This window comes from Ruditapes philippinarum, unplaced genomic scaffold (assembly GCF_026571515.1).
Source record: "Ruditapes philippinarum isolate M1 unplaced genomic scaffold, ASM2657151v2 ctg10742_1_1_1_1, whole genome shotgun sequence".
Classification (NCBI taxonomy): domain Eukaryota; kingdom Metazoa; phylum Mollusca; class Bivalvia; order Venerida; family Veneridae; genus Ruditapes; species Ruditapes philippinarum.
The window spans coordinates 1-26,758 of NW_026865234.1; the positions used below are offsets into that span (position 1 = coordinate 1).

Below are 26,758 nucleotides of genomic sequence, written 5' to 3' on the forward strand. Positions count from 1 at the left end.
AGGAAAGGACCGAGAGGTGTACGGTTACCTGGATATTATATTTAGGCAAACGTGCAAACTGTTGAGCAATTTGTCTCGATTACAAATTTTAAAACAGTAATGTATTAAAGTAACACGCAATTGACTAATTGATTACATTGAGTTCTGTTTCGTGTGCTTCAAAGCACATTGTATGCTTTACTGCATCGCCAAATATCTGTGATTCTTGTGTCACAGGGTCATTTGTCACTATATTTTCTACCTTACCATAATTATATCATATATGACATATAGTGCATTTCTTATAAATATATTATTCCTTGTCCATCCACTCTTCATCTCGTATTTACCCTATATCCTCATTATCATTCCTTATATATCATACACTAACTATAGTAACCAATCTATGGTGACAGGCCTCAAATTGTCGCTCATAATTTACCGACAGGCATGCGCACGGCAGATTTGAAACACAGTTGTTGAAGTGAAAATGTTACTCCTGTCTTTGTGGTTCTTTTTTATGTTCCTGTCTCAGTGTGTTTTGCAGGTAATTTACTTTTATAAGTGTATTGATGCATTTTCTCATTCATCGTTTGTTTCATGATTTTGACGGTTTTGTATATTTATTGAATACATTGCAGATTTGAAATACAGTTGTTGAGGTAAAAAACGTAACTCCTGTCTTTGTGATTCTTTATTTTTTATTTTGCTGTCTCTGTGTGTTTTGCCGTCCTAACACAGAAGAAAACTTACAGAATCATTCGACCAATATAGAAGGTAACACTTAATAGCTCACCTGAGTTGGTTCAGAATGAGCTTTTCGGATCGTTGATCGTCTGTCCACATTTAGTTTGTGACCACTAGACTGCTCTTCGATGCTCTTTTTATTACCTAATACGTGACAATTTGATGCCGCCAGCAATCATGATGAACACTAAAGAGGTCTAATGACCTTCTCAAATAATCAACTCAATATTTTAGTTGACAATTTTATTTTCCAATGTTTACAGTACCGTACCATTACAATAAAAAATAAGAGAAAGTCGCAGGAGAGGAAGTATAAAATCTACCTGAAAAAATAGTAATACACAGTTAATTAAGAATAGAATTTCAAACTATAAATGAAACAAGATATATAACCTAATTTAAGGCTAACCCTGATAATCAGAAATGAAACCAACCTAAAACTTAAAAAGAAAATTATACCCTACACAAAAAATGAAGAATAAACCTAAAAATTAGAAAGGAATTCAGTTAAAAAGTCATGTAAACTGTTGTTTAAATAAATGATCTAGAATAGAGTTAACATAAGTATTATTTTTAATAAGGGGAAGCGAAACAAGCTTCCCCTGTAAATATTCTGATATGACGCCCCAGAATAATAAGATTGTAGTGTACCACCGGTCCAGTGGTGACGGCCTCAGAAATAAATTAATTTTTACGTCTTAAGAAAGGGCAAACATGAATTTTATAATGTTTAAATAAAGGATTTAGAGAATGTTATAGATGCCTGTTACCCCGAAGAAAGTACAATAAATTTGACATAATTTTTCATAAAAGTAGCAAAATGTTAACAAAGTAGTATTTTGACTTACATAAAAAGTTCTTATTAACTATAAGTGAAGTTGCTGCCAATAAGCAACAAATAAAAAATGGTTCAAGTAATTGGTCAATGAGTAACTTTTTGGATATTATAAAAGTACACCAAAATTAAAAAAAAAGATGTTATGTGAAATAAAACAAAAAAACATTTCTAAGGCATAATGGGTCTTTTAGAGAAGGATCACTGGTTCAGAGGTTATGACATGGACTAATTAGGTAGGAGTGTATCACCGTTCCAGCGAATACATCTCGTACAAGAAGGTCATCGGTATATCGTGATAACGTCTCGGAGTTGTAAGTTATCACCGATCTCCTGTTATTGCAGTCTTGTAAGAAAGGAGTTGATAACCAGTGCAGTAATAAGGCCCCGGCCTCGTAAAATATATGTGGTAATACCCGTACCAGAAATTAGGAATAACACATGTCCAAGACTAGTAAGTTATTAATATTCAAAATTATTGGTGATTGCAAGACTAAGAACATAAACAATCACACCTAGGGAATGTGTACTTCAGACACCGTGCTTCCTGCTGTGTTGGTTGCCTTACAATACCAGCTGCCATCATGGTCTACAGGGTTGTAATGCGACACATCCAGTGTCGATTTATAGGCCTCCTCTCGAAACTGGACACCTGGAGGGATACCATGGCTAATAGGCTAAACAAAATACAAATTTATCATAATAAAACGGCCAAATTGAAAATATTGCAGGCTTGGTTTGATTGAGCATGTTCATGGACGGTACTGTTAAGAGCATACTATTAATTCAATGCTCAAAATTTTTTGTCTGTAATGAAGCAACTGAATTAAAAAAAACTCCACTGAGGTACATATAATTATGAAATTTGAAAAATATACAAAGATTAAATGGACCATATCAAATTGAAAAAAAATCTGCAAGAGGTAATTAAGAAATATATATACTTAGTAGAATTAAATCGAAAATCATTTATGTGTGCGCGCGCTTGTGCGTGCGCGTGCACATGCGTGCGTGTGGATTCTCAGTCGGATTTGAGAAAAAAAGCGTTTTGGGGTAATTTTGCACAATAAAAAATGATGGTTCTGGAATAGATACTATAGAGAGCATTTTCCGAAAGTTTGCAGACACGTTACTCATCCAGACTAACATCGAATGATAAATAAATCTTAGAAAAAAATATTTCCATTCACTTCATGTCGAAATATCTCAGTGACAATCTACTAATTATGATGAATTTTATGAGCCGCGCCATAGTGTTTTTGCGACCAGCATGGATCCAGACCAGCCTGCGCATTTGCGCAGTCTGATCAGGATCCATGCTGTTCGCTTACAAACCGTATAAGCAGTAGAGAAACTGATAGCGAACAGCATGGATCCTGATTAGACTGCGCGGATGCGCAGGCCCGCGCTGGTCTGGATCCATGCTGGTCGCAAACGCACTATGTTGGCTTTGTCGTGACGCGGCTCATTTATATAATTATTTTCTTTCCAATTCGTGTTCAAACGATCATGATTAGTAATACTAACAATATGTACTTGGAATTTTCATATTTAAAAAAAAAGGTTTGGTAAGAATCAATGAAAATAGACAATGAAAATATTTTTTAACTTAGAATATATATAAGATTTCAAACCTACCGATTTAGGAACAAAGTCCCATTGTATATGTGGAGCAGGATATCCAGTTACTTGACATTGTATAGCAAAACTTGAAGATACCGGTTGTTTAATGATGTTCACAGTGGGCTTCGCTGATGTATAAAATGTACCAAAAATATCTTTACTATCATTTAAATATCGATTATGTCGTAGACTACTTGGAAAACAAGGAGAGGGTTATTAGAAAAAGACAGTATTTACAAGTATGTCTGAGATATTAAAATTGTGATGATTTTATTTTGGGTAACGTTATAATTTGAATACCCATTTGATTTTGCAGAATACTATTGATCTTTGACTTGTATACAGTTGAATCCACTTATAACGCACTCGCTTATAACGAATTATCATTTATAGCGAATTAAATCAGATGTCACCGGCCAATTCCTTCTTTATTTTGTAATAAATCATATATCGTTTAATACGTACTCGCTTAAAATGAATTATATACATTTTGTATATAATTATATTTATAGAAATGATAGATTCTTGGTATTATGTTAAAATGTACCGATAATAATTTGGTTTAATCCAACTGTATACGGGTTCACCGTTATGTGAGGATTTTGTTGTTTTATTTTATTGTAACATTACCTGCAAGTATTCCGATAAAATGAGATTGTTCTGCTGTATATCCGTTGAGTGTTGCCGCACATGTGTACGTTCCAAATGTTGACTCTGTCAAGTTTTTAATATGTAGAATATCTAAACCAGACCCTCCTCCCGTTTGTCCAGATATAAGCTGCTCGGTAACACCCATCGGCATAGAAAATGTCTGCACGAGAAAAAAAATAAACCTGCGTAAGTTAATTTAGTTTTAATTTATACAAATTTATTTTTAGGTCGATTGTGTTATAAGCTTATTGAAACACTCTCGAATCCGTTTCTTGAACACCAGTATTAAGCAATAAATGTCTAGTTTCTTGCTCAAGGAAACAACGGCATGCCACAGACGGTTTGAACCCACTCGGACAACAATCCTTAGATTACTAGTCCGATGCGTTAACCACTCGGCCACTCTTAGTGAGTTACTAGTAGCTCAGATTCCGCGCAAGTTTCATAGAAAGTCTGCATGGAATGTAACAGTCGTACCAAAATACATAGTCAATAATAAAATGTCTTACGGTCTATGGAGTTTTTATTAATAAATTACGCAATGAATGCAGTTTAAGCTGTAAATAATGTTGATGAAGACTTTAATACTTTTATATCCAAAACCTGTAAGACATATTGAATTACCGGGGATATTAAATAAACAAAGTCATTACACATGGTGCGTTATTTTATTTACCCCGTTGAATTTCCACCTATATGAATCAGCAGCAGGGTTTGTGACACAAGCAAACTGTGTTTCCTTCAAGAAGTGACCTTTATCGGGTCCATTTATATGTACGTCAAGTTTCGGCACCGTCGTTCGTGGCGCCGATGATGTTACGAGTTTAGCTGCTCCCGGAGTATTTGCTGCAAGTATTCAATATGTTACATATGAGCCGTGTCACGACAAAACCAACATAGTGGGCTTGCGACCAGCATGGATCCAGACCAGCCTGCCCATCAGCGCAGTCTGATCAGGAACACTGATGTTCGCTTACAAACTCTATTACAAGTAGAGAAACTGATAGCGAACAGCATGGATATTGATCAGACTGCGCGGAAGCGCAGGCTGGTCAAGATCCATGCTGGCCGCAAACGCATTGCATTGGTTTTGTCGTGACGGGGCTGATATATATTCAGATGAAGACGGCTTTACCGACTCCGTAAAACGACATGGCATTGCAGTACATTTAAAAAAGTGAACATCATTTTAACTAAAGAGGTTAAATCAACATGTCTATTTTTTCGAATTTTTATGTTATCTAAACGCCGTATTGAACTCTCCAGTTTCATCAATCGACGTAAGCTAACTTCGTTTCTTTTTTTTTCAACTTTTTCAATAAATTAAACACTGAATCTGTGCTAATTAAATATCCTCTATATACTTATATGTAATGAAACATAATGTAATACGTGGGGCGTCCATCCCGCATTTCTGAATAAATGTTTTTCTTAGAGCATGCATGGTTAGACAATGAAACTGTTTTGTTAAAGATATACATATTTATAATGGTAACGGAACTATAAGCCAGGTATTTAGAATGTGACGATAACATATAAATAACATGTACAGTCTCATAATAGCCTATTGTTTGTCGCAGCTATTGAGCTATTGTGTAGCAGGAGACACTAAATCATTAACAGGCATTATAAGGACCATAACTCAGGCCAAAATCATTCAACCGAACAAATCATTGTAGCATGTGCAAGTAAATGAGCTGCGGATCAGTAATGTAATGTTTCATTGAAATTGCATTAGTGGTATAAGAAAGGTAGTCCGGACAGAATTTAAAAATAAAAGAAAAACACAAATGGGCCATTACACTGAAAAAACAACAATAAACGAAAAAATGCCGACGATGTTCACAACAAGATTTGGTACTGATCATTCTTGTAAAGTTTAGATTAAATTGCACAAGTACTTTCTGTTGTAGTCCGGACAAGATTCTGTGTAGCTGGCAACTCTAAAAATACCTGTTTATTGAAGGGCAATAACTAAGCCCTAGATCATCTATCCGGAAAACCCGTGTAATGTGCGCGCGAGTACTTGAGCTACAAATCAATCCTGAAAAGTTTCATTGAAATTGCATTAGTCACGGGGGTGGAACCCCATATGGATCTCCAAATTGAGCATCAGTAAAACATATATGTGAATCTCCGCTGCTCCAAATGTGAGCTTTCACTCAATATGTCAAGGAAAAAAAGGCTAGGAGGGTAGAATCACATTTCGATTTTCTTGAAAAAAAAAGAAAAGCTTTGAATTTTATATAAATGTTTTTAATGCTGAAAAATTGTCCTGTGATTGACCTTTTTTCTTCTTCACATATCGAGTTAAAGCTCACATCTGGAGCAGAGAAAGTTCACATATATTTTTTACTGATGCTCAATTTTGAGATACAAACCTGTGTAAGTGGTATAAGACAAATAGTCCGCACAAGATTCAAAATTAAATTCATTGAAGTGCCATAACTCAGACAAAAATCGTTGAACCAAAAGTGCCGATGATATGATACGAGACTTAGTACTGATCATTCATGTAAAGCTTGGACGAAAGTGCACCAATAGTTTCGTAGGAGTAGTCCGGACAAGTTTTATCACGGATAGAAATACAACGGAGAAGTGATCCCTTTATGTCACCACTTTTCTGTAGAGGCGACAAAACAACAACAACAACAACAATGACAACAACTGATACATACGTGACCAGTGATCACAGGCATCATAATTACAAAGGTCAGTGTCATTACAACAAGCTACACACGAAGATGAGAACACATTCTTGAATGCTCGACATTGCTGAAGATAGAACATACTATAATTCAATAGAAGACTTTTAGGGAAAGTGATGTATTGTGAACTGATACGCGTTTTTTGTCTTTCATTTTAAAGGCCCATTATGCCCCAAAAATGTTTTTTTATTATTACTTTAATTTTCTAAAATCTTTTTATTATTTGTGTCTTCTTTTAGTTTCCACACAGTTACTCAGTGGTTTATTGCTTGAACCATCTTTTGCTTCTTTTCTATGGCAATTAGTAAAAATACATTGATTAAGCATTTTGTAAGGAAGACAAAATACTTCTTTGTTTGCATTTTGCTACTTTAGAACAGACAATTTCACATTCAGCACTACTTTCTTCGGGTTATAAGTATCTTAAATCATGTACATCCTATAAAAGCGTTATTAAAACGTTATAGACGTAATATGTTGCCCTTAATAAAGAATGGGAAACAATATTCATTTCTGTGACTAAATTTGCCTTTAACCGAAGTTGTTTCCCGAATATTTTTATAAATTTTATCGACATCAAAAATAAACTTTGTGCCAAAACCTACAATTACAGTTTGAATTTACCAACTCTGTTTTGTCCATTAATTTCAATATGAAATAGAACGCTGTCATAAGGCATTTTTATTGAATTTAATTTTGTATTTAATTATTACCAAGGACCCCATACATCCAAAGTCATACTGAACGCTGTAAGTGGCAATGTTCGGATTTAGTCCCTTGTGTACATAACAAAACTGAAAAAGTGAAATGAAAAATAGCTGATCAATTCAGATTTCAGTACCATAGTGTCTTTATCATTTATATTAAAATGATGTTAAAATATCATTTGTCACATAAGTAAAATAATCGTTTGAAAAAAAAAGTAAAATTGTGTAAAAAGAAAATTAAAAATTTTTTTTTTCAGTTTTACCTATACGTCAAAATAACAAATTCTTATGTAAGTTAAATAACAATGTATCTTAGTAGCAAAATTTAAATAATTGTTGATTATATATTTAAATCATTTTGTGTCATAATTTCAAAATATTTATGATAGTTAAACGTGTCATGATAACAAAATATTTTTGATAGTTATATAACTTCGTGTCATAATAGCAAAATGTAAGTGATAGTTAAATAAATTACATAACACGATTTCAAATATCAACATTGAACTGTAATTAATAAGGATGACTGTCAAACAAAAGACAAAACTACAAATATATAACATTACCATGCGTTTATAGAAGTACATTTGGCACCTGTCCACATTTTGATAAACTGTTTCTCTGAACATTTGTCTCATATAAGTATGACTAACTATAAAAAGAACAGATGATGATAATTCTCCGACCTTGAGGACTATAGAAAAGCCGGGTTGTAACACTCTCTACCCCTTTTCCGCTGGCCCATTATCTCCATGTAACTACATTATCAAATATCATTGTTTGTATCCAAATGTAACAAGAGCCATGTCAACATGGCCATCCCCCGCCGAATGCGTTTGCTCATTGGAAGAATGTATATGTAGTAGAGCAGAATAATTCAATTTTAAGAGGTCTTTTGGTAATGAAAACTGATGGCTGAAGTGATAACAGATTCGAAATCTATGTGAATACTGATGGCTGAAAATAACAAAGGGCAATAACTGAAAAATAATGCAGGGTAGGATATCATTCTTGTGTGCTGCACCCTCTTCAGTAAAATCTATCCACCTATGAGGTTTCAAGTTGATACCTCAAATACTTTTAAGATAAGCTTAAAAATAACAAAGGACAATAACTTAAAAAATATGCAGGGTAGAGTTATTTCTTTTATGCTCAATGAGATCCATCGACATATGAAGTTTAAAGTTGATACCTCAAATACTTTTGAGATAAGCTCCGGACAAAATAGTATGAAAAAGAACTAACTCAAAAATTATATAGGGAAGAGTTATCATTCTTGCGCACAGCATTCCTTCTCAATAAGATCTATCCACCTTTGACATTTCATATTGACATCTCAAACACTTTTTGAGTTATGCCCCACTCAGGTGAAAAATGAAGTACATGTATGAAAAAAAAACGAAGGGCAATAACTAAAAAATAATGAAGATAGAGTTATAATTCTTGTGCACTGCACACCTTCTGAGTGAGATCTATGCACCTATGAAGTTTCATGTTGATATCTCAAAGGCTTTTTGAGTTACGGTCTGGAAAAAATTATTTTTGAAAAATAACAAAGGACAACAACTCACAAATTATGCAGGATAGAGTTATCATTTTTGTGCACTGCACTCCTCCTCAATGAGTTCTATCCACATATGAAGTTCGAAGTTGATACATCAAATACTTTTTGAGATATGCTCCGGACAAAATGCCGGACGGAAGGACGGACGGACGGATGACGAACAGAAGGACGGACGGAGACTATTTCTATATCACCCGCCGCCTTTCGGCAGGGGATAAAAAGGATAATTATCACAAATGTGATTCTATGACTCAATCTGGAAACAAACTTCACCGTAGGTGTGAGGAATAGTGTAGAAGTGTAATGTGACAAGTATGATCACAAATGTCAAAGCTGTGACCTGAAGTTGGAGACTCTATGATGGGCAGTTTTTAATGCGTTTTGGGACAGAAGTGCCTTAATGTTCGGCTTCTGTCTTGCTTGGTCGGGCCCTTGTAGGTGATCTTCTTGTTGCTATGTCTTCCTTTATGACATTGAGTACTTTTGTTATGGTCATTGGATTTTCTTTTGTATGTTTCTACAGGAGCATTTCGATGTTTTACTTATTTCACCTTATGTAACCATGACAACTGTTAGAATTTCACTTGACGGGGATTCATTTTATTTACATTGTCTCGTTTATAGGAACATGGTGGGGCTAAGAGTGAGGTTTAGTGCACCATTAACCGGTTTAAACTCCCCAGCAGTATTTATGCTGCTGACCGTTCCAAGGCGGAGCCCCTCTGTGTTCCTCAGATGTTTGTCATTCTTGTTTTTATACTGTTTCGTGACACTTTTGTGTCTCTTGTTGTTTTCTCGTCTACGGTAAGTATCTTCCCCTTTGCCCCTAGTTTTTATTTTTTCTATTTATCCCCCCTCCCCGGGTCTCGTGTCCCCTTCCCCTGTGCCTTTTGACTTTATGTGCCTAGTGTTCAATCATTTATTTGTTTTCTTTTAGTTCCTTTTCAGTTTCTAATTATTTATTCTTAGGTAGTGGTTTGCCTGCCCGTACTCTGCCTTGTGCCCTTTCCTGTTTTTGTTTGGGGTCCTCCTGGGCTCCTTGCCACTGGCTCTTGTTACTGGGTCGGCAGTGGCTGCCTTTCCTTGATTATCTTGTTTATCATATTTGATGTCAATTTTCAGTCGCATTTATCACACTTGTGACAATCGTGATCCGTGCCAAATGTACTCCTTCAAAGCTATAAGGTAATGAATCTCATGATTTGACGATACACTTCTCCAAATCCCTGCAGAGGCGTGCACGTCGCGGAGAAGGCACACGGCAGGTCAAGATCAAGTCATCTTAAGTACCGGAGGTGATTGGTTGACCTGTCGTGACTAACTCTGGAGGGTTGGCGCTAACGAAGGCCATTTTTGTTGTCGTCAGTCAGGAAGTTGATGCCTTGGCAGTATTGTCTTCTCCTTTACCACCAACGAAAGAATAATAGGGTACCAGGAAGATTCTGCTTGAAAACGACATCAGCGATGTGACTACCGTAGTGGACCGGCAAGGATGCTATAATCTCGGACATATGGTTATTCCGGCGCTGAGTATAAATAAACCTAAATACAACAACAACATTGACGATACATCTGTACTGTGGCACGCTATATTTGCTATTGTACAAGAAACAATCCTTAATTTTTATATACTCGTATTTTGTTTTGTACCCACCTGATCCCTACCACATTCTTTTATTTGTTGACAATTTTTTGGATCGTTCTCACCTGCACAGGACAGACATCTTAGATTTGTTGCTGGATCTAAAAAAATGTACCTTATCATTTCTTGTCTGTAATTCACTATTTTAATTTTGTGTCTGTCCAATTATGTTTTTCTCTGTGTATTAGCAAAATAAAAACATACAGTTAAATTACTGAGAAATACTCTGATAAATGGTCGGACATTACTGAGAAATACTCTGATATATAGTAAAAATTACTGAGAAATACTCTGATATATAGTAAAACATTACTAAGTAATACTCTGTTAAATAGTAAAACATTACTGAGTAATACTCTGTTATATAGTAAAACAATCTTGAGAAATAATTTGATATATAGTAAAACATTACTGACAAATACTCTTTTATGTCGTAAAACAATACTGAGAAATACTCTGATATATGGTTGCACATTACTGAGAAATACTCTGATATATAAAAAAACATAACCCAGAAATACTCTGTTATATAGTAAAACATAACTGAGAAATACTCTGTTATGTAGTAAAACAATACTGAGAAATACTCTGATATATGGTTGGACATTACTGAGAAATACTCTGATATATGGTTGGACATTACTGAGAAATACTCTGATATATGGTTGCACATTACTGAGTAATACTCTGATATATGGTTGGATATTACTGAGAAATACTCTGATATATGGTTGGACATTACTGAGTAATACTCTGATATATGGTTGGACATTACTGAGAAATAATCTAGTATATGGTTGGACATTACTGAGAAAAACTCTGATATATAGTGAAACATTACTAAAAAATACTCTGATATACAGTAAAACATTACTGAGAAATACACTGTTATATAGTAAAACAGAACTGAGAAATACTCTGATATATGGTTGGACATTACTGAGAAATACTCTGATATATGATTGGACATTACTGAGACATACTCTGATATATGGTTGGACATTACTGAAAAATACTCTAATATATGGTTGGACATTACTGAGAAATACTCTGATATATGGTTGCACATTACTGAGAAATACTCTGATAATATATAGTGAAACATTACTGAGAAATACTCTGATATATAGTAAAACATTACTGTGAAATACTCTGTTATGTAGTAAAACATTACTGAGAAATACTCTGATATATGGTTGGACATTACTGAGAAATACTCTGATTAATGGTTGGACATTACTGAGAAATACTCTGATATATGGTTGGACATTACTGAGAAATACTCTGATATATAGTGAAACATTACTAAGAAATACTCTTATATATAGTAAAACATTACTGAGAAATAATCTGATATATGGTTGGACACTACAGAGAAATACTTTAATATATAGTGAAACATAACTGAGAAATACTCTGATATATCGTAAAATTTTAATGTAAAATACTCTGTTATGTAGTAAAACATTACTGAGAAATACTCTGATATGTGGTTGGACATTACTTAGAAATACTCTGATATATGGTTGCACATTACTGAGAAATACTCTGATATATGGTTGCACATTACTGAGAAATACTCTGATATATGGTTGAACATTACTAAGAAATACTCTGATATATAGTAAAACATTTCTGAGAAATACAGAAATACTTTGTTACATAGTAGAACATTACTGAGAAATACTCTGATATATGGTTGGACATTACTGAGAAATACTCTGATATATGGTTGGACATTACTGAGAAATACTCTGATATATGGTTGGACATTACTGAGAAATACTCTGATATATGGTTGCACATTACTGAAAAATTCTCTGAAATATGGTTGGTCATTACTGAGAAATACTCTGATATATGGTTGAACATTACTAAGAAATACTCTGTTATATAGTGAAGCATTACTAAGAAATACTCTGTAATATAGTAAAACATTACTGAGAAATACTCTGATATATGGTTGCACATTACTGAGAAATACTCTGATATATGGTTGCACATTACTGAGAAATTCTCTGATATATGGTTGGACATTACTGAGAAATACTCTGATATATGGTTGCACATTACTGAGAAATACTCTGATATATAGTGAAACAATACTAAGAAATACTCTGTTATATAGTAAAACATTACTGAGAAATTCTCTGAAATATGGTTGGACATTACCGAGAAATACTCTGATATATGGTTGCACATTACTGAAAAATACTCTGATATATGGTTGCACATTACTGAGAAATTCTCTGATATATGGTTGGACATTACTGAGAAATACTCTGATATATGGTTGCACATTACCGAGAAATACTCTGTTATATAGTGAAGCATTTCTAAGAAATACTCTGTTATATAGTAAAACATTACTGAGAAATACTCTGATATATGGTTGGACATTACTGAGAAATACTCTGATATATGGTTGGACATTACTGAGAAAAACTCTGATATATAGTTAAACATAACCAAGAAAAACTCTGATATGTAGTAAAACATTACTGAGAAATACTCTGATATATATGGTTGGACATTACTGAGGAATACTCTGATATATGGTTGAACATTACTGAGAAATACTCTGTTATATAGTGAAGCATTACTAAGAAATACTCTGTTATATAGTAAAACATTACTGAGAAATTCTCTGATATATGGTTGCACATTACTGAGAACTACTCTGATATATGGTTGCACATTACTGAGAAATACTCTGATATATGGTTGCACATTACTAAGAAATACTCTGATATATGGTTGGACATTACTGAGAAAAACTCTGATGTATAGTAAAACATAACCAAGAAAAACTCTGATATATGGTAAAACATTACTGAGAAATACTCTGATATATGGTTGGACATTACTGAGAAATACTCTGATATATGGTTGCACATTACTGAGAAATACTATGTTATATAGTGAAGCATTACTAAGAAATACTCTGTTATATAGTAAAACATTACTGAGAAATACTCTGATATATGGTTGGACATTACTGAGAAATACTCTGATATATGGTTGGACATTACTGAGAAATACTCTGATATATAGTAAAACATTACTGAGAAATACTCTGATATATAGTAAAACATAACTGAGAAATACTCTGATATGTGGTTGGACACTACCGAGAAATACTTTAATATATAGTAAAACATTACTGAGAAATACTCTGATATATGGTTTAACATTACTGAGAGAAACTCTGATATTTGGTCGGACACTACCGAGAAATACTCTGATATATGGTTGGACATTACTGAGGAAACATTAAAGAGAAATTGTCTGATCTATAGTTAAACGTTATTTTGAAATACTGGTAGAGGCAAACAAAATGAATTTAACATGATGAGGGATTTCGTACCTTTACTTGAAATGAAGAAAGAAACAACTCGTTACTTTTATCTTATCATAAATTCAGCAAATATCATTTTAATAAACATGGTTTAGAAAAAGCATATTGTCTTACGTGAGGTGCAAAGATCTTTGTTGCAACCATCCGCTTTATCACAACACTGTGTGCATAGATGAAAACCATCATTCGATGCACGTGTCATTTTTCCACTTGACTGTATTTCATTTGAATCGATTAGGCCAGATGAACTATTATATGTGTTTCTTCTGCCAACAGGAATCACAGAAGTCTGGCTTCCGAGGCAGACCTTTTAATGGTTAATATTGAATCATAACATATTCATTCGCTCATATGGCTCACACTTAGGTGATACACTTACGAAGCACAATATCATAACAATATACATGATATGTAGTTATAATCGTGTCCCCGCATTGGGGACCTCCTTACCAGATTATATTGTTAAAAGCCAACATGCAACAGAAAAACAATTATTATTGCCAGAGGCAATTGCAGAGCCCCCTTGTGACTGAGTGGTTGCATTTAACACTTACGAGTACAATGCTAAATATTTTAAATGGACTTTTCAATTTTCAATCTGGACGAAACCATTCATTTTAAGATGAATTGACTGATAACTAAACATTGCAGACCATGGTCAGCCGACTAAAATTTGCCTTCTGATCTTGATATGCACTCGATGTATGGATATATACATTCACTGTCAGGATGTTAATGGCCCATTATGCCTCAACAATGCTTTCATTATTATTTCTAGAAAGTTTTTTTTTCTATTTTTGGTATGCTTTTATTTGATAAATTTCCAAAGAGTGCGAGTATTTCATTTGGCAATTACCTCAACCATCTTTCCCATCTGTTGTCTATTTAGTAATAAGTACAGATATAGTGATTGAATATTTTGAAAGGAAGTCAAAATACTACATTGTTCACATTTTGCTACGTTTATGATTAATTATTTTCCGTTTATTGTTACTTTTCTCAGGTTTCAGGCATCTTACGTAAGCTTAAACCATTACATAAATGCTATAAAATTCATGTTTGCCCTTTTTAGCCCTTTCATTGTCATAGGGATGGCTTATGCCGTCCCTATTATTTTTGGTGTATTTGCCATATGGACGGCTTTAGCCGTTTCTATAATAATAATAGTAATGATATGATAATAATAATATTAATAAAACTAATATTAAATATTAAGAAAATTATACCATCGACAATAATTATTATTATACTCACAGATTTGGAAACATATATAATTAATATAATACTAATAACAAATAGTAATAATTATATTAATTAATAATATAGTAATTTCTTAGAAAATCCTCTGGCAAATAGGTGATCAATAAAACAATAACCCTCTGGCAGCTAAAGGGCTAAAGCTGTAAACAAAAAATGATTCTGAGGCATAATGTGCCTTTAAGGTTAAGGGTTGGAGTATAAGTATAACATTGCGAACTCTTAGGAGGCGACTAAAATGGTTCAAATTATTGGAGTTTATGAACCTTTTATCTCCAACAGGTGAGGTGCTTTTGACCACTGGTGTTGCTAAATTTTTTAAACGCCCTGGGTTAGTCAAAATCTTTTTTTTTCTGTTTCAGCGCCATATGACCTATTAGTATATTGTGTTGTGAGCTATTAAACCAAACAAAACAAACGAAAATTGCAGGACAGCCATCTTAATCTACATCTCAATAATTTCCTGTGACCCATTTAGTTTAGTTAGGGGAACTAGAAAGTCATCTGGCATTTAAGATATATAAAAACAACAACTAAACTCGTATACATGTATCATAGATTTATCAGTATGACCTACAAAAGAAACTCAAATGACAGAACGTACACCAGAAAGATTAACCTGAGTTCAAAGCAATTTGCCTCTTGATATATGCTTATTTTTAGATTATTTTTAAAATGTATAAAATGTCAATTATTGTCTAATACACCAAGAAAGTTTTTTACACATTGCAAATCACACTTACAATCTACGTCAATTGCCAAAAAAAAAAAAATAGTTCAGAATATGCAAACTAAGCACTTACTGCGTTACTCATGCAGTAGAAATATTGTGCTATTTTGCAAAATCAGTCATTCATTGCATATAACAAGTCGAAACATTTCTTAAATTGTGGATATATTTCTTTTCATAAAATCTGCATACAGTATTCATTCTAGGGTTGATTTTCCTGAAATATATGTTAGCTTATCTGTAGGCATTCGGCTTCACATTCGAGTTACCTGTGCATTTAAAGAATGACTTTTCTCGAGATTAGTTTTACCCATAATGCTTTATTAGGACGTGTACGAGTTTCCCTAGTCATTGCACTGGTACATCTTGAAAATGTTTCATGAAATCGTGTCTACATATTTTGTTTGTTAGAATTACGTTTGTTTGTTTGTTTTTCCCGAGATAAATTCTACTTACATTTCTATCAACACAGCCGAGTTTGTAGAATTGATTACCATTCGTCCCAAGTTTATGTTGAACATAACACATCTGCAAAGAAAATCACTGAAATAACAATCGCATCTTTTCGGTCATTTCTGTCAGTCTTCGGATATAACCTCGAAAGCAATAGTTTTAAAATGTTTGGAATTGCACTTGTTAACTTATTAGTTAATTCAATATATCGGGTTAAAAGCCATCTAAATTAAGTAATATATATCGATATAAGAGTAAACATTACAGTACATATCATTCATATACTTATTATTATGGTTGGAAATTCCGAAAGCACACAATGTCGACCGGCTTACATTTATTCGGATCTATTTCTAATTCTACATCAATGGGCATTTTTAAATTGATAATGATTGTCAGACATATATAAGAAAATAGACTTTATTTTCTCTTGGATTTCAAAAATATACATTTATATTTTTCTTGATTTTTACATCTAAAAACCATAAGGTAGAACTACATTTAATCTGTATTAAATTCGGACTTATTTTGAAAAATAGCCGAGATGCTTTCTACAAATGTTAGTTCTGACACATTCTACAAATATTAGTTTTATAACCATTCTACAAATGTCAGTTCTGAAACAATTCTACCAATGAAAGATCTGTACAAATGTTAGATCTGTGACCATTCTACAAATCTTAGTTGTGTCATCTTTCTACAAATGTTAGGTTTGCAATCATTCTATAAAGTTTAGTTCTGTCACCATTCTACAAATGTTAGTTCTGTCGACATTCTACAAATGTTAGTTCTGTCACCATTCTACAAATGTTGGTTCTGTCACCATTCTACAAATGTTGGTTCTGTCACCATTCTACAAATGTTGGTTCTGTCGACATTCTACAAATATTAGTTCTGTCACCATTCTACAAATGTTGGTTCTGTCGACATTCTACAAATGTTAGTTCTGTCGACATTCTACAAATGTTAGTTCTGTCACCATTCTACAAATGTTGGTTCTGTCACCATTCTACAAATGTTGGTTCTGTCGACATTCTACAAATGTTGGTTCTGTCAACATTCTACAAATATTAGTTCTGTCACCATTCTACAAATGTTAGTTCTGTCACCATTCTACAAATGTTGGTTCTGTCACCATTCTACAAATGTTAGTTCTGTCACCATTCTACAAATGTTAGTTCTGTCAACATTCTACAAATGTTAGTTCTGTCACCATTCTACAAATGTTAGTTCTGTCACCATTCTACAAATGTTAATTCTGTCACCATTCTACAAATGTTAGTTCTGTCACCATTCTACAAATGTTAGTTCTGTCACCATTCTACAAATGTTAGTTCTGTCACCATTCTACAAATGTTAGTTCTGTCAACATTCTACAAATATTATTCTAAAATCTTTTTTATTCAAGTTCTGTCATCTTTCTACAATTGTATGCTTATCCACCTTTCTACAATAGTTAGTTTTGCCACCATTTTATAAAATTTAGTACTACAAATTATAGTTGTGGGACTATTCTACAAATGTTAGTTCTCCGTCATTCTACAAATGTAAACACCTTCTCCATTCTAAACATTTAGGTTCTGTCCCCATTCTATGTCAGTAAATAAATCAGTATACCTCATTAGAACTGCATGTCAAAAGCCGACTACACAACCTTGGGTCGGCCACGTTGTCACATGACATACATAGAAGGGCCTCAATTGTTGTTATAGACAACACCAGTCCCAGGCAACTGTAGATTGAAGCTGAAAAATGATCTTGGTTTTTCTACATGGTCTTTTATAATACTGCACGTTTGTAACGTCGATTTTTATTGAATAATCGGGGCATTTATATAGCTTTTTATAATACTGCAGGTTAGTAACGTCGCTTTTCATTGGATAATCGTGATGTTTATACAGTTTTATATACACGGCTGCTGTCAATATTCTAAGAAATCTCATTTTTTACTCAAATAATAAAAATAAATAAATAAAAGAAGTTTGTTGTATTATAAATACGTTATAAAATATTCCTGACAGGTTATATGACCGTATAAAACCCTTTATCTGTCTAGCGACTCGTGTTATATTTCCAAACAACTGTTTATATAGGACCATATAGCCTGTCAACATCGTTATAACTGATATTGTTTTTAATTTAATTGTCAATGTTTACATATATAAACAGATGTCCGAAATTTGTAATATCTATCATAATTGTCATTTTTAACAGGGTAAAGGTTAAATAACAAAGGTTAATTGTACTAAATTGTACTTAATTGTAGGTAATTGTCTAATACTCTACTCTGGTAAAAGCATGACCAAATAAATAACCTTAAGTTTATCTGAATAAAAATGTGTACCCAAATTTACATAATTATTATGATCTTCGTAAATATTCTGTAGAATTCTTTAATAGAAAATACAACATATTTCTGCTCTATTATTCTCTGTTGAAAGTTTAAAATATTCTAAGTGATGATGAACCTGGCGTTTACTTTCCATGGTTAATGTGAATGGCGTTTACTTTTACCATGGTTCCTATGAATGGCGTTTACTTAAAATGATCCAACTGAATGTCGTTAACCATGGGTATATGAAAAGAATTTACTGAAAATGACCCCCATTTGAATGGAGTTTACTTACCATAGTCCATATGAATGGAATGGCATTTTCTTACCATGGTCCATATGGATGACATTTTCTTACCATGGTCCATTTGAATGGCACTTAATTCATATCACCCACAAAAATGGCGATAACTTAAAATGACCCGATTTAATGGCATTTACTTACCATGGTTCATAATTATTATGAATGGATTAGTGTTTACTTGCCATGGTCCAAGTGAATGTCGTTAACTTACCATGGTCGATATGAATGGCGATTACCTAAAATGATCAAACTGGACGGCGTTTACGTTCATATGAATGGCGGTCACTAACCACCGTCCATATGAATGGAATGGCGTTTTCTTACAATGATCCATATGAATGGCGTTTTCTTACAATGATCCATATGAATGGCGTTTACTTACCATGGTCCATACCATGGCGTTTATTTAAAATTACCTATAAACATTGGTTTTACTTAACATGGTCCATATGACTGGCGTTTTCTTAAAATTATCACTATGAATGCCTTTTTCTTAATCCATATGAATTTTACATAATTTGATCAATATGAATGGCGTTTACATAATATGGACCATATTCATATGAATGCCGTTTCCCGACTTATAATTCACGCGATTGGTGTTTACTTACAATTGTCCATATATATTGTCCTGTAGATGATTGCAAGTAGATACTAATCTTGAGTTACTGTCACCTGTTGGGAAATAGGTAAAAAATAGATAAGCAGGGATGAGCGATATCTTTGGACGCTTGAAAAAATCACGATATCTTTGGACGCTTGCTGAAATCACGATCATATGAACAAAGTAGAGAAATACATTTTTTTTTGTGCCGATTCTTAAATTTTTCATTCATTACTGTACATACGGTGTAAAGAGATGAACTAGACGTTTTAAAGTGCATTTTGGTTGGGAAAAATGCGAGATTTTGGCATTTAGTAATTTAAGCGGTATACTTATTAAACGTTATTTAGTGTGGTTCTCCACTCACTCATGTTTATGATAAATCTTAGTAAAGTTCTGATGACTGGAACATGGTGTGTGAGCTGTGGGTAACTTGGCAACAAGGCAAAAATAATGCAAGTACATCATAGAACATTTTAAATACTTAAGTTTTTTTTGTTCATTGGCGCAAAAAAAAACCGACATGTTTATGAAACCAGAATTCAGACACATGGTTATGTCTGCGTGTAATCCATTTATTGGTGTAAATATTTTTGTAAATACATTTTTTGTGAAGCATGGTATATATAGCATTAAGTCTGAAACAAGAATATGTATAGTAGAATGGGTATTTACTATAAACAAAACTTATTCTTACCTAATATATATGTAGAAAATTTCGTCCGTATCTCCAACTATAAACTGATTACTTATCTTTAATCATGACCATTTCAAATCCTTATCTATATTAAATTGTACATGACTTGTGTATTTCAAATATTTTGTGATACTGACAACAGTTTCGCTATCCTTTATATGACATATTCAGCTTACTGTAGCAGAAAGTTTAAATGACATATTTGGCTTACTGTAGCGGGCGGTTTACATGACAGATTCAGCTTAATGTAGCAGGCCGTTTATATCACAGATTAAGCTTAATGTAGCAGGCCGTTTTTTATGACAGATTAAGCTTAATGTAGCGGGCCGTTTATATGACAGATTAAGCTTACAGTAGCGGGTCGTTTATATGACATATTTTTTTTAAAAGGCCTTATGTAGGGGAAAATTTTTTAAATGAAAAGTTTTTGGGGGTTACTTTTAACCCGGGCCTTTTTACTAAACAGTTTTAAGCTTAATGTTGGGTCTTTTAAATTAAAAAATTTTAAAGATTTTTTTGGGATTTCATTGACAATAGGTTTAAAATTAAAAACGTGCAATAAAAATTTTTTTTAAACTTGGCATGTTTTTAAGAATATTATAAACAAAAACATTTTAGGGGAAAAAAGGGGGTCTTTCGTTCTCATTTTTAAGTTTATCTCCCTTAAAATTGGACTTTTTTTGTTAAATTAAAAGGCAGAAAATTTTACAATAAAGGAAAATTAATAAAATTTTTCTTATTTTCATGAAGTTTACCTTCGTTTTAGTTGATATGCAAAATTTCAAGAACAAATATAGACTGGGTAGTTTTTATTCTCACTTTTTGTATTTTCTGATCGCAGATCAGTAAATACATAGCTAACATCCACGGTCTAACACAAAATTTCCTAACAGACCTAACAACGCATAGTAGTTCTCACTCAAAACTGCTTAAAACCCAGCAATTTAAAAGAAAGAACAATTTTTTGTTACGAGTGTAAAACAAATTACTACACATTCAAACTTTAAAAGTAACGTTGGCTTATACAATTGTCAATAAATGCACCCTCACAAATTACGCGGATGAATATGATTTTAATCAATGAAAATGCTATTTTTAGCGATGTCGATTACCGAATACTACACAAATAAATCTGACTGCCGAGTAGTTGAATATATAGTTTCTACATGTTGGCATTTGGGCGAGAAGATTTTTGCTAAATTATTTACTTCAATTTTAAACAACAGGTTTACCCTGAACAAAATACCTCGAAATTACTCTAACCCGAAATGCAATGGAAATTCTAAATTTAGAATGACTTGATTTTATTCAGCCTGTGCCGCTTTAAAAACCCGAAATGCAATGGAAATTCTAAATTTAGAATGACTTGATTTTATTCAGCCTTTATAACATTTTATAACTTCTCCGTGGTGCAGGGGTAACGCGTTCGTTTAGTGTGTGAGAGGTCTGGAGTTCAAATCCCAGGCAGTGGAGTCAACATTTTTTTTAATTCTTTTTTAGTAAGGAAATAGCCACGATATGCAAGGATAAAGTGTGGCTATATCAAAAAATAAACATAAATGATTTTTTGATGCAACTCTAGTTATGCAAAATTCCGTATGTATCAAACTCTGGTGCCCTGCAAGATGAATTATATGGTACATAACAAGAAAAGCATTGATGCAAAGCATCAAAGGGCAGACCAAGCAAGAAATGCAGCAGGTGAAGAATGAATTATGTAGATATTATGATTATTAACGTTCAATAGTTTAATGGTTTTTACCTAGAATTGTTTAATCATTATGAATGAACGGATCGAAAGACATTGGGTTCATTATTAACACTTTTGATTGGCGTGTAAGAGTTTAAAGACAGTATTATTACCACATTGGTTACCGAACAAAGGCCAAATAATGATAAAATCATTCGATTTATTTATCATCCCATGATGTTGCATATTTTTATACAGACTGGCAAAATTTATCCTTTTTCAAAGCATGAAAAGAAAGAAAGACTCTTTTTAAATACAAATAGTTATTAAAATACTTATTAAATACGTGTCATATGAAATCAATTACCAATGTCTTGACATTTCTCGTTATCATAATTGTATATGAATAGTTAGAAATAGCAAAGCCGAATCTCTCAAATCTATCGATAATATGTAGGCTTTGTATTTATCTTCGATACATTGATTCATTATTGTATATGCTCTCATCACATACTTTTATGCATGCATGTAAAATATTATTGTTTAATCAATATGCTTTTCGCATACGATTTATTAATAAACTTATGTTCTGTTCTGTTCTGTTCTGTTATTTCTTTATGATCGTGGTTATTAATAGCAACGGATATACCTGTATAGCCTGGGTTCCAGTCTGTCGATTTTATGTTATGTTTCTGTTTGGCAAATCGACACTATCATAACGACGAACGAATACGGAATATTTAAGCGCATATGTTATGAAAAAAAAATGTTATAAATAAGCAAAAACTATCAACGCCTGAATCCCAGGCTAATACATGTATACTATCATTTATAATCCATATGTGTAATGCATGATCAACACCACACTTGTGTAATTGTCCCTTATTATGTTATCGCTATTAGCGAAGACCCCCTCTCACACTTACTAACAATATGACACTGGTTACATTACCATGTTGATCATGTTGAGCATAATTGTTTATTATACAATAATTGTAATATCTATTTTAATAAAAAAAATTACAGATTTTATAAATATTGTTTTCTTTTCTTTTTTGTGTTTTATGTGCTATTTTAATACTGAGTTTTTACCTTTACTATTATTTTAAGAATTCAATTGTCATATTGACCGACGATTATAAGTAAAAACTTAACTGCAAAAAGTCAGTAAATTATGGTTAATCTTTCAATATATAATATTGTTTATTCTTAAACCATATACATGTACATTTGTATCTTTCTTTATCAGTTTTTAAATTATCAATCAATTGAATAATTCATAAAATATAACTTGTAACTTTGAATAATTCCTCGGCATCTTTACTAAACACGAATAACAAATTAAATAAAATGTTTCAAAGTTGATAGTGTCATATTAATACCATAAAAAAATGTACCTTTTTTCTCAATTATTGTACATATTTATTGTTTTTATCTCATAAAGATAAAATAAAACATGCTATTGTTGTTGTTGTTGTTGGTTTTTTTTTTCGAATTGTATGTTCATGTATAATAATAATCAATAAATTTGAGAGTTGATCTGTGTTTATCAATTATTGTAACCAAACTAAGTGACAAACATTCATTTTGAAAAAAAAACATATATAACTGTAAAACATTTGTTCTGTTCTGTAATGATATCAAACATCTACTCATCTACTCCAAAACCGGGAGAGACCGGACAATAAACGTGTGGTACTATTCGCCGGTCACTAGTAAATTCCGGTCAAAATAGACAAGGAGAAATTACCGATAGGAGTACATCCCTCTTTAAATAGATTTTCGGAATGTTTAGGTCATCAACTCATCATTCTATTTTAACATACCACAAGAAAAGCATTGATGCAAAGCATCAAAGGGCGTCCAAGCAAGAAATGCAGCAGGTGAAGATGAACTAGTAGATATATGATGACAAGATATTCTTATAAACTTTTCAATGGTTCATTGGTTTTTACCAGAATTGTATATCACTTATGAATGAACGGACTAAAGACATTGTTCATTATTTATAACTTTGATTGGCATGCTAGAAATTAGAATATTACTTGTTTTTACTTTATGATCGTGGTTATTAATAGCAACGGATATACATGTATACAATCATTTATAATCCATATGTGTAACGCATGATCAACACCACACTTGTGTAATTGTCCCTTATTATGTTATCGCTATTAGCGAAGACCCCCTCTTAAGGTATCTGTTCACACTTAGTAACAATATGACACTTGTTATATTACCATGTTGATCATGTTGAGCATAATTGTTTATTAACCAATAATTGTAATATCTATTTTAATAAAAAAAAATACAGATTTTATGAATATTGTTTTCTTTTCTTTTTTGTGTTTTATGCGCTATTTTAATACTGAGTTTTTACGTTTACTACTATTTTAAGAATTCAATTGTCATATTGACCGACGATTATAAGTCAAAACTTAACTGGAAAAAGTCAGTAAATGATGGTTAATCTTTCAATATATAATATTGTTTATTCTTAAACCATATACATGTACATTTGTATTTTTCTTTATCATTTTTTAAATTATCAATCAATTGAATAATTCATAAAATCTGATTTGTAACTTTGAATAATTCCTCGGCATCTTTACTAAACACGAATAACAAATTAAATAAAATGTTTCAAAGTTGATAGTGTCATATTAATGCCATAAAAATGTACATATTTTTCTCAATTATTGTACATATTTATTGTTTTTATCTCATATAGATAAAATAAAACATGCGATTTGTGTTGTTGGTTTTTTTTCGAATTGTATGTTTAAGTTTAATAATAATCAATAAATTTGAGAGTTGATCTGTGTTTATTAATTATTGTAACCAAACTAAGTGACAAACATTCATTTTGAAAAAAAGCTTATTTATCTGTAAAATATTTGTTCTGTTCTGTAACGATATCAAACATCTACTCCAAAACCGGTAGAGACCGGACAATAAACGTGTGGTACTATTCGCCGGTCACTAGTAAATCCCGGTCAAAATAGACCAGGAGAGACCGGGAATTACCGATAGGAGTACATCCCTCTATAAATAGATTTTCGGAATGTTTAGGTCATAAACTCAACATTCTATTTACAGCTTTCGGAATAACATACCATAATAACCCACTGTGTACTACAAAATGATAAATAAAAGATACCCCGAAGAGCGCGATTTATTGACGGAAAAGGTTATTTCATTTGAAAATGTTTGCATTGCGAAATTCTCCAGTTCGCTATTCATTGTACATATCGCGACTAATTAACAATCAAGCACCCTCATACCGATCGGAATGATCGGCTTTTATTATGAACAACTATAAAAGGCTCGAGAAGTTGCTGTCGCCCTTTCACAAAATCTGATTTCATTCCATAAAAGGCGCCGCGCTTCGGCGCGGACGCCAATAATAACCCACTGTGTACTACGAAATGATAAATATAAATACCCCGAAGAGCGCGATGTATTGACGGAAAAGGTTATTTCATTTTAGAATGTTTGCATTGCGAAATTCTTCAGTTCGCTGTTCACTGTATATATCGCGACATTTCATTTTAATTAATAATCAAGCACCCTCATACTGATCGGATTGATCGGCTTTTATTATGTCCGATTTAAAGGCTCGAGAAGTTGCTGTCGCCCTTTCACAAAATCTGATTTCATTCCATAAGAGGCGCCGCGCTTCGGCGCTGACGCCAAAAATAAACTTATACAGGAAAACACATACAGATATACAGTACGATTTAGATTGCAAAGATCAGAAAATACCACAGAGCTTGCAGCCCTTTGATTCTTTTAACCTGTGCATTTTTTTCTTAAAAAATGGCCTATTGTTTAAGAATTTAAAGTACCTTTATTTTCATTGAAAAAAAAAAATTACAGAAAAGATGTAAGGAATTGCATATTATTATGTATTGTACTCAACAATAAAAAGAAAAACATAATCCAGAAGTAAAAACAATAATGAACAACTATAAAAGGCTCGAGAAGTTGCTGTCGCCCTTTCACAAAATCTGATTTCATTTCATAAAAGGCGCCGCGCTTCGGCGCAGACGCCAATAATAACCCACTGTGTACTACGAAATGATAAATATAAATACCCCGAAGAGCGCGATGTATTGACGGAAAAGGTTATTTCATTTTAAAATGTTTGCATTGCGAAATTCTTCAGTTCGCTGTTCACTGTATATATCGCGACATTTCATTTTAATTAATAATCAAGCACCCTCATACTGATCGGATTGATCGGCTTTTATTATGTCCGATTTAAAGGCTCGAGAAGTTGCTGTCGCCCTTTCACAAAATCTGATTTCATTCCATAAGAGGCGCCGCGCTTCGGCGCTGACGCCAAAAATAAACTTATACAGGAAAACACATACAGATATACAGTACGATTTAGATTGCAAAGATCAGAAAATACCACAGAGCTTGCAGCCCTTTGATTCTTTTAACCTGTGCATTTTTTTCTTAAAAAATGCCCTATTGTTTAAGAATTTAAAGTACCTTTATTTTCATTGAAAAAAAAAATTACAGAAAAGATGTAAGGAATTGCATATTATTATGTATTGTACTCAACAATAAAAAGAAAAACATAATCCAGAAGTAAAAACAATAATTCATTAAAATATGAATAAGTTATCTGCCCTTGAAATAAGTAGAAAACTCTGATTCAGGGTCAGATAACTAAAAAACGAGAACGGTGACCCAAATTTTTTGTTCGCTTAAAATGTTTCTGTTATTATATTCTAACAACATGCCAAGTTTAAAGAAATTCTATTGAACATTTTTAATTTTGCCTTTATCTCTATATGAAAACTCCCGAAAACGTCCTTAAGCTTACAGTAGCGGACCGTTTATATCACAGATTAAGCTTACTGTAG

General features: G+C 32.7%; 1 protein-coding gene across 1 annotated transcript; it reads right to left on the bottom strand.

Moving 5' to 3' along the window:
- Window positions 1-1,025: 1,025 nt before the first annotated feature.
- On the bottom strand, window positions 1,026-20,305 carry LOC132728308 (uncharacterized). Its single transcript, XM_060713947.1, has 13 exons — window positions 20,192-20,305; window positions 19,502-19,565; window positions 17,872-17,999; window positions 16,258-16,329; window positions 13,929-14,121; window positions 10,469-10,557; window positions 7,257-7,337; window positions 6,514-6,610; window positions 4,512-4,681; window positions 3,815-3,995; window positions 3,200-3,312; window positions 2,075-2,238; window positions 1,026-1,049 (listed from the first exon to the last, which is right to left on the bottom strand). The coding sequence occupies exons 2-12, from the start codon at window positions 19,509-19,511 to the stop codon at window positions 2,077-2,079; spliced, it is 1,296 nt and encodes a 431-aa protein (XP_060569930.1). The 5' UTR covers window positions 19,512-19,565; window positions 20,192-20,305; the 3' UTR covers window positions 1,026-1,049; window positions 2,075-2,076.
- Between the last annotated feature and the right edge of the window lie 6,453 nt (window positions 20,306-26,758).

What these genes read in the sequence shown, in the direction of transcription:
- LOC132728308 (XM_060713947.1), bottom strand. An exon ending in CAAAGATCTTTGCACCTCAC is followed by an intron (nt 10,558 to 13,928) that starts GTAAGACAATAT and finishes ACATTTTTTTAG; the next exon opens with ATCCAGCAACAAATCTAAGA. An exon ending in TTTTATCGGAATACTTGCAG is followed by an intron (nt 3,313 to 3,814) that starts GTAATGTTACAA and finishes TTTATACATCAG; the next exon opens with CGAAGCCCACTGTGAACATC.